Source organism: Cicer arietinum, chromosome 7, assembly GCF_000331145.2.
Source record: "Cicer arietinum cultivar CDC Frontier isolate Library 1 chromosome 7, Cicar.CDCFrontier_v2.0, whole genome shotgun sequence".
NCBI classification, from domain to species: domain Eukaryota; kingdom Viridiplantae; phylum Streptophyta; class Magnoliopsida; order Fabales; family Fabaceae; genus Cicer; species Cicer arietinum.
This window is the reverse complement of record NC_021166.2, coordinates 5,091,511-5,105,146: the sequence shown is the minus strand read 5'-3', so window position 1 is coordinate 5,105,146 and position 13,636 is coordinate 5,091,511. Positions and strand designations below refer to the sequence as shown.

Below are 13,636 nucleotides of genomic sequence, written 5' to 3'. Positions count from 1 at the left end.
CAGTGTCCGACACTTGTATGACACCTCAAATAAGTGTCACAAAAATAAAACTTGTTTTTCTTCTTTTCGACACACCTTAGACCCTCTTGAACGCATCTAAAACACAACTACAGGGTAAAAAATGTGTCAAAACAATGATGATTAATGATAGGAGTTAAAAACATAAAATTTAAAGGGTTTGTATCAGTGTCGGTGTCCTATATTTTTTACATTAGTAGTGTTAAAGTGTTTGTGTTTGTGTCATGTCGGAGTATGTGCTTCATAAAAATATGTTCATCAGCCCAACTCCATTCTTAAAGGTTTTAACTTTTCAGCCCACATGGTTTGGGTAACACTTCTCTTAGCAAGCAAAGCTATACCAAAATATGAAGTTGAAGAATCAAAACCTAGTTCCTTCAATTCATGAACAGTTTTCAATAGGTTTGATGAACTATATACCCTAGGCCAAATACAAAACAATCTAGCAATATTTGAGTGAGAAACTTCATTATGAAGCAACAATTTGACATTACTTGCAACTCTATAAGAATAACAAATTACACGGGTAATGGTTTGTTCATGAGATTGGAGGAACCCTTTTAGAATTTCATAAGCAGGGATTATATGATTCTGTAAGCTTCTTGAGAGGAATGTAGAATTGAAACTCATTTGCTTCAACTCCTCAAGAATGGCACAATTACTACAAGAAAACTTTAGCTGTACCCCCCCACACTTACTTAACCTGCTACCCTATATTTTATATAAAATACTTATTTTATTCTTTTTTTTTAAATAATTTTTTTATCTATTAAATTCAATTTAGATTCCTTAAAATTAAAAAAGCAAATTCAAAACTCGTGTTTTTACGTAAAGAATGTGATAATAGAGTTTAAGATTTACCTTAATATTTATGTACTGAAAAACTTTTTTAATATTTTCAAAGTGTATTTTAGGAGGGAGTAAGGTTTCCTGTGTATACTGGAAAACATTTTTCAAGTATTCCTATACACATATATGGATTTGGGCATAGTATTTTAGCAAATAGCATAGCTTTGGCGTAAACAAATGCTGTGGGTGGCAAGTTGTAGTTTTGGAATAGCAGCAGCATTCAACCAACCAAAGAAGCGTTTCTGCAAATTATCTGTATTTGAGGGACAGATCCAATAACAAAACTTGTTGAGACAAGATAAATTAATTAAGTAAATCATAATTTTTTCTTCTTCTTATACTGCCTCCATAATCAAATATATCAAATATAAACAAAAATATTAGTGAAAAAATTGATGTAATTAAAAATTAAAATCACATATATCAATTTTTTAATTACCATTTTTCTTTATATTTCGTTCAAAAATAATAATATTTTATTTTCTGCGTGTAGTTACTCTAAAAGCTAGAGAGATATTAAAAAAGATGGGTTAAGTTGGATTATGTTGTGTGCTATGTGACCATCCTAACATTACTTCGGGTCAATTTTTTACTTTTTAGACTCTCAAATCACCCCTTTATAACCAAGATAAAAAAACAAAATTGGATTGATCTGAAGAAAAGTAATTGAATACTCAAATAATGATGTATAAATAGTTTTTTGAAAAATAAATAATAAGAAGTAGAGTTCATAGATTAAAATATTAAGGGTAAAATTAATTTTTAGTCCATGTTAAAAAAACTACATTTTTTAGAAGATGTATGTTTAATTGTCCTTCAACGTTTATATTTTTAAACAATTTTTTATAAGCATTTTTAAAACATTAAAAAAAAAAAACAATGGAATTTTTTAATGTGAAATAAATTGTATATATTTTAAACGTCATAAACTCAACATAAAAATAATGAAAATATAGACATATAAATTAAATTTTGAATTCATTTTTTTCGCAAAAACTTTATATAATATTGTAAATATATCTGCAAAAATATCATAAAATATTTTAACATTGACTAAACTTATAAGGACTAAACTTATTTATCTTCAAACTCTCGCATTGTTGCTTTCAACACCATCGAAAACGACGACGTTGTCGGTAATGGTAACTTGAGAATGTTTGGAAAACCGACCCGGTAAAGGCACCAATTTAAGGTTTAATAGTTCAACCGTAGTCAAACCAATGATAATTAAATAACACTTTTTAAGATTTTAATAAAATATTTCACTTTCGTGTTGTATTTTTTATATGTATATTACATACAACATATTGTATATAAAATGATAATTGCAATACCAAATCATTTTGGGGATTGTAGTAGCTAGTTAATGCCCACTTTTAATGTAGCTAAAGGACCCTTTTCATGTGCTTATGAAGAGCTAGCAGAACTAAGGCTAGGCCTGCAAACATAACACTACAAGTCAGTTAGTTAATCAGTTTCTGTGGCTACTCCTTAAGGACTTCGGGTCATGAATTCGCAATCAGAGACAATAATTGTGTACCTGTTCTGTTCCACAAGCTAGTGTGCGCTTATTTGGCTTGGACTTCATGCCCAAACAAGTGAGGTAGTTACTAGCTACTTACTTCGTATCTGCATTGGCATTTCATTTGTAGAAAAGCTATAAATTGCGTACTAGTAAATCTATTAGACACTCTGTTGAGAATAGACCACTACATATCATTGCATATCTTAGGATCATTCTCCACAGATCCTACTCTAAAACATTAACATTGTTGTTTCGCCATAAAATTGCACTATGTGACAGCCTCCTGTCAAACTATATAACAAACCACAATTTGGCCACATTGACCACTTTTTCCCAAAATTGTCCAAAACTTTCATGCAAGTTGCACACTCCCAATCATAGTTATCAAATAGAGATTCAAATTGTGAATCTGAAGACCTGTTTTCTCATTCGAGAATCGAATCTTATTATGAATCATAAGATACATTACTGACAAAAACATAACATTTGTAAGTAAAAACAAATGACATCGCAATCCTATAACCTAAAATAACATATACTAATCTCAATAATTCAGGATTGAAGTCATATTTTGGCAGAGATCAAACCAAAATTGTCTAGCATTATTGATAATCGGAGTTTTGGCAGACATCACAGCACTAGTATTTCAGTGAAACTACACAGTAATACAAGTTAGTCGATTCACACCAAAAATTTGATTTGATAAGTTACATACTTGATGAAGACTTCTCCATGTTATTTGCAAGATTCATTTTTTCCTCATACAGCTTCAACAGATGAGAAGAATCGTCTTTAAAACATGTCACAAACTTCTTCAGAAACAACTTCTCTGGAATAGAAAATGGTTCCGATAACGCCGCATCCTTTTTTCTCAAACCTTTAGATACAAGGAACTGCAGAACTGCAGCCCTTGGAATAACCCTCTTCTCAAGACTGCATTGAATAACTACAGGAGCACTGACAAGGTCCAAAGAATCCCAACCTAAGCTATCAACCCAAAAACTCATGACTGCATTGATTTTATGAGTGGATGATAACATACAGAAAGGTTGCTTCTTAAAAGCATAAATAATATGTTGATCAGACCAACCCCATTTCTTAAAGGTTTCAACTTTCTCAGCCCACTTGGTTTTGGTGACACTTATCTTGGCAAGCAATGCCACCCCAAAAGAAGCAGTTGAAGTATTGAAACCCAATTGTTTCAATTCCTCAACAGTCTTCATCAGGGTGGAAGAGCAATATATCCTAGGCCAAATACGAAACAACATAGCAATTTTGGATTTGGACATTCCACCATCAATCAACATTTTCACATTATTAATCACACGATCAGAACAAACAAAACGAAAACGATTCATACAGGCAATGGTTTGTTTATCAGATTCAAGGAAGGTTCTTACAAATTCAAAAGTAGGGATTATATGAGTTTGCAAACTTCTTCTGAGGATTCTAGGGCTAACAATCACCATGTGAGCAATTTCAGAGGAAGAAACACCTTTTGAAAGAAAAAATTGAAACTTTGGTAAAATTACCTTATTGGGGTCGCAAGAGAGTATCCATAGTTCCCTTCTGAGGATATCATGTATTTGAGAGTTGGAGTAACCGTGGGTTTTGAGGAAGTGGAGAACTGAATCGGGCTTTTGGGAGTTGTGGAGAGTAATTTTTTGGGAAGCTTTGAGTGCGGTTTGAGGGGAGAAGCCACAATTGTTGATGAGGTAAGAGACGGTGAAAGATTGTGGATCGAAGGTGGAAGTGCAGAAGAAATTGAAAAATGAAATTGATGGATAGCGTTGGAGTTGTTGAAGTTTGAATAGAAGAGAAGGTTTTGTGAAGAGCATAGCTTTGAGGGGTTTGTGGGTGGCACTGTGGAGTTTTCGAATCAGCATTGAAACGACCGATTAGGGAATGGGGATGGGAATAGGAGTGAGCACATAGACATATAGGTATGGAAATACTTTCGACGAGTTACGCTATCAATATGAAAGGTTTCGTGCTCAAAAATGTTCAAAGCTTACGCTTAGTTTTTTAATTTTACAGAGGTGTTTTTATTTTTATTTTTTTTATATTCAAAAGTCATAAAAATATTACAATTACTAGATCCAAGTCAATTAATTAAAAATACGAAAAAAATAAAAGTATTTTTTAATATTCAACTCGTTAAACTGACATTCAATATGTTAATTTATACTTGTATAATTGATGATCGTTAAAATTTCAAGTAATTTTTAAATTTTAGTCTACAACACATTTTTTACTAATAAAACGGTATTTGTTCATTCATTCAAATCGTAGAAATCATATCAATCAATTATACAATTCAAAGTTGTTAAAATAAAAAGGAATTAATTTGCGAGTAAACTCATAACATTTAGTTTTATAGTATAAAACAACTAAAATCTCTACAAAAGTGATAAAACCTACAAATAAGAAAAAATCAAGATGTCCGCAATACTCATGCATTTAGAGCTGTAACGTTGAAAACACGATAGTCGTTGATTGAATTTGCATTGAATCAAAGTTTATTTATTAATCTGAAGAAAAAAAATCACCTCAACACGACGGAAAATCAAAACAACAACGCAACAAAGTGGAAAACCAATAGAACATCGCACTATGACCACTCAAATTGATAGAAATAAAAAGGTTTTTCTCTAGAATCAATTCGAGTGAAAGTACCAAGGAGTAGTTCAAGTGGTTGAGACATCCCAAACTGAAAGCTGCATATCTAGTAATTGCATATGCAGAAGCAATGGCAATTCAGGCCACTCCACAACACACTGAAAGATTGGACTTTGAAAAAGATAGTCTCGTCAGTATAATCCACTATATTTTGAACTTTGAAATTATAGTCTCATTTATATAATCCCACAATTTCAAAAGCATTAGAGACTGATCAATATTGCACGATTTGAATATTCCTCCCTCCCTTGCAGCACTACATACTAAGAGCATAAATGATAAAATTCAGCAAAAGGTTAGACAGGAAACTAGCACCTTTAATATTTAATCAACGTCTATGTACCTTAATCTCATCAACAAGAGAAAGGGAGTATTCATTCCATGAAAAAACATATGAGGAGAAATTGAAAGAACAGTATTAGGTGAATCGAAGAGATAACACCAGCAAAGGAAGAGATGAGCACCGGCAAGATTCTTCTAATTCTAAAAACAAGGATTGATTCAAATGGGAGATGGACAAGGCCACAGAATCATTACATTAAGTATAAAAAGCAAATGATGACTGGACAACAATCGCAAAAGAACATCAAAATCCAAAACTAATGCCTTAAATAGATGGACCAGAAATTCCTGGCGTAACAAGTGGAAGATAGGGGAGACAGGGTTGAAGTTGTCTGAGAGTGTTTGTTGAAAATAACAATTTTCATGTAATGCTTCCAACTGCCAACCTGTTGTCACTTTAGCTGGGAGGCCTGTTTAAGTTCAGTGTGAATCATTCAATGCCAAACCAAAAAGAGACACTCTCAAGTTCAACCCACGTCTGCTTTCAGGGACAGTTGCAAATAAATACTCAATTAGACTACACATGTCCAATTGCTGAACAATGGTGTATACAACATCGGTTTGGTCTGTTCTTACAAGATATCTGAGAAACTACTGCTGAAACAGTCATTTTTTCATAAGTTTCAACATCCTCTACTAAAAAACAAGCATACCATGGATTTCATATTTTATTAATCTACCTTAACAAAACATTGTTCCAGAACCATCTGATTTCGGTGTTGATGCTGTCAAGCAGGCTCAATTCCAAACACAATATGTGCTTGGAGGAAATAAAAAAGGCTTCTCCTGTTTTCATGTTTACAACCCATTGGGATGGCATTTCCAACAGGAGGGTTGGATTAAATGTAAGGTTTACAGCTAACTGAGCTAAGTTCACAAGGAAAGCATAATTTACATGATGAATAATTGAATTAAACACAATAGGAATGTGAAAAAATCCTTCTCACAAAACTAATATGCGACCACACACAAGACCATTTGAAATGTTTTGATGTAGACTGGACTAGCATTTCAAGAGAATGAGAAAACATGATGCATAATTGGTCGAAATCACACACAAGTGTTGTTCCTCAATCCCTGTTATTTGCAATCGAAAGATTCAAAGTTTTATTCACGTTGAAACATTTCACAAACTTCTAGTTGAAGCTAGATTAGTAATGTGAGGAGAGTCACCTAACTACATATTCTGTTCTTAAAATCCGTCAAAATTCTGTAGGAAAAGGAAATCTCATAAGAAATAACATGTGCCGAAAAATAGCTAGCATGATTGTTAATCACACTATTGTGAGTATTGTCAAACATCATCCGCAGGCAAATATTTCAAGGGAATGGTTAAATCAAACCAAAATTTGATCAAGATGGTTTACACCAGCTGAAGGCCGTTCCTGACTGCTATCTGCAACACTAATTTTTTCCTCATAAAGCTTTAACAAATAAGAAGAATGCTCCTCAAAACCTTTCACAAACTTGTTCCGGAACAACTTCTCAGATAGAAGATACGGTGTGTATTTACTTGCACCCTTTCGTCGCAGGCCTTTTGAAGCAAGAAACTGCACAACCGAAGCCCTAGGAATAATCCTCTTCTCGAGACTGAGTTGAAGAATTGCAGGACATTTGACAATGTCCAAAGAATCAAAACCTAAATGATAAACCCAAAAACTCATGATAGCATTGACTTTATGACGCGACACGAGCATAATGAAAGGCTGCTTTCTAAACGTGCGAATAATTTGTTCATCAGACCAACCCCATTTCTTAAAGGTTTCAACTTTCTCAGCCCACTTGTCTTTAGTAACAGTTCTCTTGGCAAGAAATGCTGAACTATAAGCCGAAGTTGTAGAATTGAAACCTAGTTCCTTCAATTCCTCAATAGTTATCAACAAATCAGATGAACAAAATATACTAGGCCACCAATTAAACAACCTAGCTATATTTGAGTGAGAAACTCCATTATCAAGCATCAATTTGATATTACTTTCAACACCATCTTGACAAAGGTAACAAAAACGTTTAACAGAAGCAATGGTTTGTTTATCAGATTGGAGAATCTCTCTGGCAGATTCATATGCAGGGATTATATGATTTTCTAAACTTCTTTTGAGTAATCTAGGGCTAGCAGTAACAATGCGAACAATATCAGAGTTAGAAGCACCTTTTGAAAGTAAAAATTGAAACTTTGGTAAAACTACCTTTTTGGGGTCGCAAGAGAGTAACCCTATTTCCCTTCTGAGGATATCGCGTAATTGAGAGTTGGAGAAGCCGAAGGTTCTGAAGAAGTCGAGAACAGAATCGGGCTTTTGGGTGTTGGTGAGAGTGATCTTTTGAGAAACATTGGAAGCGGTTTCTGGGGAGAAACCACAAGTGTCGATGAGGTAAGAAACTGTGAATGCGTGTGGGTCGAAGGTGGAAGTGGAACAGAATTTGAAATTGAGAGAGAATAATGAAATTGAAAATGGTTTAGTCAATAGCAGCTTAATGTTGCCATTGCTGGAAACAAGAGCGGTGGTACTGAAGAATTTCAGCATCAGGTTTTAACTCAAATTTCAGAAATTAAGCTGTGAACTGTGAACGATGAAGGAAGCGCTTCGGTGTCTCAAATGGAAGACGCATTAGGACCCATAAAATGGTAGGCAAAATTAAAATTGATTTTTTAATTTTAATCAAATTTAATTTTTCCCTTTATCTTCTTTTTTTTTTTACGAATAAAAATTTAGATGAGTTTAAATTTAGGTGTTCGTTTGTCACTTTTTTTATTATTATTATAATTTTGATTTATAAATGAAATTATATAATTATTGTCAGAAGTCTAAATACAAATGTCTTGAATTTAAATGAGAGTAATAATATTCAACCTGATATTAGTATTTATTAGTTGAAATAAAATTTAAAGATTTATCTTTTATTTTAATTTTGTATCTATAACATGAATGTTTGTCTGTTATTTTAAAATATAGTTGAAATATAAATAAAACTTAAAGAATGATTATTCATACTACGATTTGGATTTTAGAAAAGAGTAATAATTGATTTGCGAAGTATTATGATACTATAGAAATTTAAAAGATGTGATGTTCAAAAGATGTTAAAAAATTGACATCACAACACAAATTTTTATGATGAAAAATATAAGTCATCATTTTATATGATTTTAAAAGATGTGATAATAGGATGTGGCGTGAAAAGACAATAGAATAAAAGAAAGATATGATAATATAGACTTTTATATTAAAAAAAATAATCAAAGATTTGCATAATTTTAAAAGAAGTGAAAAGATATAAAAATCTAGATAAAAATATTTGTTTACATCAAAGAATAATATCATTAAATAAACTTTTTTTATTGAGAGAAATTCATCCATTTGTGCCATCAAATTTTTACTTTCGAGTTTTTGATTTATTTTATGCATCACTAAACCCCAATTATTTTAATTAAAAAAAATATAGTTGTAAAGGATTTAGCTGAAACAAAAATTTGATATAGTAACTCAATACTTGATTATTTTTTTAATTAGAAAGAATAAAATCATTCAAATTATATTATAAGGATCAAAAGTATTTATAGTTATCTCTCCTAACTTTTCATAAAAACACGTATAAACATATGCAAGGCCTAGGCTAGCCCTTGTTATTATAATATATATGTATATATATATATATATAAGAAAATTGTGATGTGTTGAAAAACACGACACTTTAAGCCAGTAAATCAGTTGGTTCAGATTCACATGGTTGTTATTGCAATTCGCAACGGTTAGTGTAGCAAAATAATTCCTAGTCAAATTTCATAATCAGAGACAACCCCAAAACTATGGAGCATCCTTAGTGCCCTTAACATAACTTAGGGGACTACATATGTTATGGATAGTATGACAACTGACTCATCCTTCGGGATAAAATATGGATGCATTTCTTATTAACCACGTGCTTCTATTATTAAATCTATTGATAAACTACGAGTCCTTTCAAAGAGTTTCAGTTTAGTTTATAGCCTTAACCCTTTATTGTGACAAAAGGATAGAAGACAGTAAACCAATAAAAAACAATTGATATCTAAAATTTAAACCAATCCCCATCATATCCAATTCCAAGATAATGGGCCCAAAAGATGAAAACTTACATGTCAGCGTACCAATATAAGATTAAATCAAACAATAGAGAGAGACCACTGAAGCATGATCAAATTATCATTATATGTATAGCGTTCTGATGCATAAAGGAATAATTTTTCAGGGGAAAAAACAAATAAATGTAAACAAGTTGTGATTCCGTATAAATATTATCCTGTTATTTGTGATTCTCACTTTTTCATCGTATAAAATACTTCATAAACTTCTAATTGAGGTTACATTAGCAATGTCATAAACTTCTAATTGAGGTTAAAGGGAAATCTCATAAGAAATGAAATTTCCTAAAAACTAACTAACAAGATTATTAAGTAGACATCAACACCAAATTTTGATTTATAAGTTACACTTGATGAAAGTTTTTTGAGGTTATTTGTTGCAAGATTTATTTTTTCCTCGCAAAGCTTCAACAGATGAGAAGAATCATCTTGAAAACATTTCACAAATTTGTCGATAAACAACTTCTCTAAAATATCAAACGATCTACTCAACGATGCATCCTTTTTTCTTAGATCTTTAGATACAAGTACTTACATAACTGCAACTATCAGAATAATCTACTTCTCGAGATTCATTAAAAAAAATCCCAGAGCATCAACAAGGTCCAAATAATTCAAACATAAATGATCAACCCAAAAACTCAAAATAATATCGAATAATTTGTTCAGCAGACCAACTCCATTTCATAAAAATCTCAACTTTCTCATTCCATTTAGTTTTATTCACAAATCTCTTAGCAATCAACGCTACAATAAAAGTCGAAGTTGAAGAGTTGAAACTCATTTGCTTCAATTTCTTAATAGTCTCCAACAAATTGGATGAACAATACATCCTAGCCCAACAATGAAGCAATGTTGGAATTGGCTGCACCAGTTGGAAATGATATTGTGAGAATATACACAAATCGACTACGCTCCAAAATTTCGAAAGCTATGAGAAATTGTTAATTAAGCTGATCAATTCATGACACTTCTCCAAGGTAATTATCTAAAATATATTTTCTTTAATTACTTTTTTTTTTATCAAAATATATAGAATATTATATACTATCAATGTAAAGTAGTGGTGTAAACTAATTTTATGGTTGACGTTGTGTAAAAATAAAAAATTGTGGTAGTTATTTTTAATTTCCTATGTAAAACTAATTTGATAACACTATGTTTTTGCTAAGACTAAAACTAATTTTGTTGCATTTTATAAATATTAAAACAAATTTTTTTATTAGACAAAAACTTAAATTAAATATTTTACATTTTGTAGCAACTAAAACAATTTTTTATTTTATTTTATAATGATTAAATTAAATTTCTTGTATTTCACAATGACTAATTATATATGTAAGCTTAATTATTTTTTATTATTCTATTAAAAAATTAGTAATATTAGACATTCAAAGTTAAAATAAAAAACGTATACATTTTATATGAACTTAAATTAAACCTTTTATTTTTCTACGAGTAAAATCAAATTTATTAATTTTTATAAAAATTAAGTTATTTAAATTGCTAACGAATTAAAAAAATTATTCGCTCTATATTTAACGACGGAAGTTGCTGCTTTTTTTTCCGTACAGTGCTGATTATTTTTCTACTTTGCCAAAAAAAAAATTGTCAAAAATATTTGAATGATAGTTTTGTTTTCTAGAATATTGTGAAAAGAATAATTTCCTAAATAATAGCCTAATTATCTTGTTGAAAAACAAAATTACGAAATGAAATAAAAATTCACAATCGTAAATAATGAATGATCTCTAATCTATTCCATTCTCCATTTGAAATCCAACAATGAGAGTGCAGGCGCTAAGGTGAAATTGAATTTTTATTCAAATTAATTTTGTAAAGAAAAACCCAAAGACGAGAACGGAAAAAATGTCGACGGAACCAATGGATTGGGATTCCTCAAACTACAAACCCTACACACTTTCTCAAACCCTAACCGGTCACAAACGCGCCATCTCCGCCGTTAAATTCTCCTCCAACGGCCGTCTTCTTGCCTCCTCCTCCGCCGACAAAACTCTCCGTACCTACGGTTTCACCAATTCCGATTCCGATTCCGACAGCCTAACCCTATCTCCTATGCAACAATACGAAGGCCACGAACAAGGCGTTTCCGACCTCGCTTTCTCCTCCGATTCTCGTTACCTAGTTTCAGCCTCCGACGACAAAACCCTCCGGTTATGGGACGTTCCAACCGGATCACTCGTGAAGACTCTTCACGGTCATACAAACTACGTTTTCTGTGTTAACTTCAATCCTCAGTCGAATATTATCGTTTCTGGTTCGTTCGATGAGACTGTTAGGGTGTGGGATGTTAAGTCTGGGAAGTGTCTTAAGGTTCTTCCGGCGCATTCTGATCCTGTTACAGCCGTTGATTTTAACCGCGATGGGACTCTCATTGTTTCTAGTAGCTATGACGGTCTTTGTAGGATTTGGGATGCTTCCACTGGTCATTGTATGAAGACTCTCATTGATGATGAGAATCCTCCTGTTTCTTATGTCAAGTTTTCACCCAATGCTAAGTTTATTCTTGTTGGTACTTTGGATAACAATTTGGTAATATTTCAATCCTCTCTCGTTATTTGAACTTTCAATTTTTTTATCAACTAATTCATTTTAAATTGCGGTTGCCTTGTGATTCATTTCGAAAATGATAAGAGAATTTCTGTCAGATATAGCTGATGTGACTCCTATTGAATAGAGAATTGCAGTCAGATATAAGTCATGTTTTGATAAACAGCTTAATGAAAAGCTTGTAGCATAAGCGTTTCATCATATAGATACAAGTTTATGTATAAACTATTTTTATAAAAAATAAATAAAACTATGGAAATAAGTTGATAATGGCTCACTGACATGTCATAAACTGTTTCCATGAGTTTTTCTGACAGCCTCACAAGTGCTATAGCCAGTGAATAAACTCAAATATGTCAATCCAAATAGACCCTTAGTTCATATTATCCTCAAATCCTTAATTGGATTAGAGAATTGCAGCAAAATATTGTTGATATAACCCCAATTGGAATTGCATTTCTGTAAAAAATTATGATGTTTGAGTCCACAACTAAACATTAAAGGATGATGGTAAAAAAAATTTAGTACATTTTATTTATAAAGCTCATACATATGTGCGATATCTTTGCTATATTGCTATGATAAAGCTAAACGATTTGTATTAATATTACTCTATGCTGTTGGATTTCTTCAGTGAGGTATAATTTTTGTGTAATATTATGTGTTATGTAATGACTTTTATGACAAATGTGATAGATTTTTATTTTCCCGTCTCATAGTGTAGTTTATTTTGTTGTTCAGTTGGCTGTGACAATTTCTTTTCTAATGCTTCACCTTTCATTATGTACGGTGTGTTTGGACTTCGGAAATCTATCTGAGGTCTCTGGAAGGGATTGCCAAACAAGTACCTAGTTTGGTTGTGCATGTTATTATTGACTTACATGGGAATTTTCTGTCCCTGCAGAGGCTTTGGAACTATTCTACCGGGAAGTTTCTGAAAACTTACACTGGTCATAGTAATTCAAAATACTGCATTTCGTCATCTTTTTCTATAACAAATGGGAAGTATGTTGTTGGTGGTTCGGAAGATAATAGTATATACTTGTGGGATCTGCAGTCGAGGAGAGTAGTTCAGACATTGGAAGGTCATTCTGATACTGTTGTGTCTGTCTCGTGTCACCCTACGGAGAACATGATTGCTTCGGGTGCTCTCGGCAATGATAAGACTGTGAAGATATGGACTCAACAGAAAGACTGATTCAATTTGGAGTCTGGGAAAATGTTCCAATGAATTAGTGAAAATTAAGATAGCAGTAACTGAATACTTGCAATGATACCTTTTAGCTCATTTTGCAGTTTAGGACTTGGGTTCAGAAACTTTATAGCATATGTAGTTGAGATCATTATTATTTACAGTCTGCTCAGAAAATGGTTTCAAGAAAATTGAGTTGATGGATGAAAATGTGAATTTATGAAAATAATGATGTTTTGGTTGTTTAATAATAAAAAAATGTATGTGCTGTGAAAATTTAAGGTTCCCTCTAGTTCTATAATATTGGATTAATTGCATACACAAGATAACTCTGGTT

At 32.0% G+C, this 13,636-nt stretch overlaps 3 protein-coding genes across 4 annotated transcripts; 1 reads left to right on the top strand and 2 right to left on the bottom strand.

Annotated features, from left to right (window-relative positions):
• Nucleotides 1-2,094: 2,094 nt before the first annotated feature.
• Nucleotides 2,095-4,390, bottom strand: LOC101497007 (uncharacterized). 2 transcript variants are annotated; one of them, XM_073363756.1, is made up of 3 exons: nucleotides 3,108-4,390; nucleotides 2,408-2,496; nucleotides 2,095-2,319 (listed from the first exon to the last, which is right to left on the bottom strand). In XM_073363756.1, the coding sequence occupies exons 1-2, from the start codon at nucleotides 4,276-4,278 to the stop codon at nucleotides 2,486-2,488; spliced, it is 1,182 nt and encodes a 393-aa protein (XP_073219857.1). In that variant the 5' UTR covers nucleotides 4,279-4,390; the 3' UTR covers nucleotides 2,095-2,319; nucleotides 2,408-2,485. The 2 variants fall into 2 exon arrangements, with proteins under 2 accessions (XP_073219857.1, XP_073219858.1); XM_073363757.1 differs by having other exon boundaries at nucleotides 2,095-2,305.
• A 2,066-nt stretch (nucleotides 4,391-6,456) lies between these two features.
• LOC140918885 (uncharacterized) lies at nucleotides 6,457-8,045 on the bottom strand. Its single transcript, XM_073363755.1, has one exon. The coding sequence runs from the start codon at nucleotides 7,936-7,938 to the stop codon at nucleotides 6,751-6,753; it is 1,188 nt and encodes a 395-aa protein (XP_073219856.1). The 5' UTR covers nucleotides 7,939-8,045; the 3' UTR covers nucleotides 6,457-6,750.
• A 3,204-nt stretch (nucleotides 8,046-11,249) lies between these two features.
• LOC101496363 (COMPASS-like H3K4 histone methylase component WDR5A) lies at nucleotides 11,250-13,597 on the top strand. The gene is made up of 2 exons (XM_004508221.4): nucleotides 11,250-12,089; nucleotides 13,012-13,597. The coding sequence occupies exons 1-2, from the start codon at nucleotides 11,406-11,408 to the stop codon at nucleotides 13,303-13,305; spliced, it is 978 nt and encodes a 325-aa protein (XP_004508278.1). The 5' UTR covers nucleotides 11,250-11,405; the 3' UTR covers nucleotides 13,306-13,597.
• Nucleotides 13,598-13,636: the final 39 nt, after the last annotated feature.

Coding starts and splice junctions, on each gene's coding strand:
- LOC101496363 (XM_004508221.4), top strand. CDS start 11,406: ATGTCGACGGAACCAATGGATTGGGATTCCTCAAACTACAAACCCTAC. Junction 12,090..13,011: donor GTACTTTGGATAACAATTTG/GTAATATTTCAA, acceptor CTGTCCCTGCAG/AGGCTTTGGAACTATTCTAC.
- LOC101497007 (XM_073363756.1), bottom strand. CDS start 4,278: ATGCTGATTCGAAAACTCCACAGTGCCACCCACAAACCCCTCAAAGCT.
- LOC140918885 (XM_073363755.1), bottom strand. CDS start 7,938: ATGCTGAAATTCTTCAGTACCACCGCTCTTGTTTCCAGCAATGGCAAC.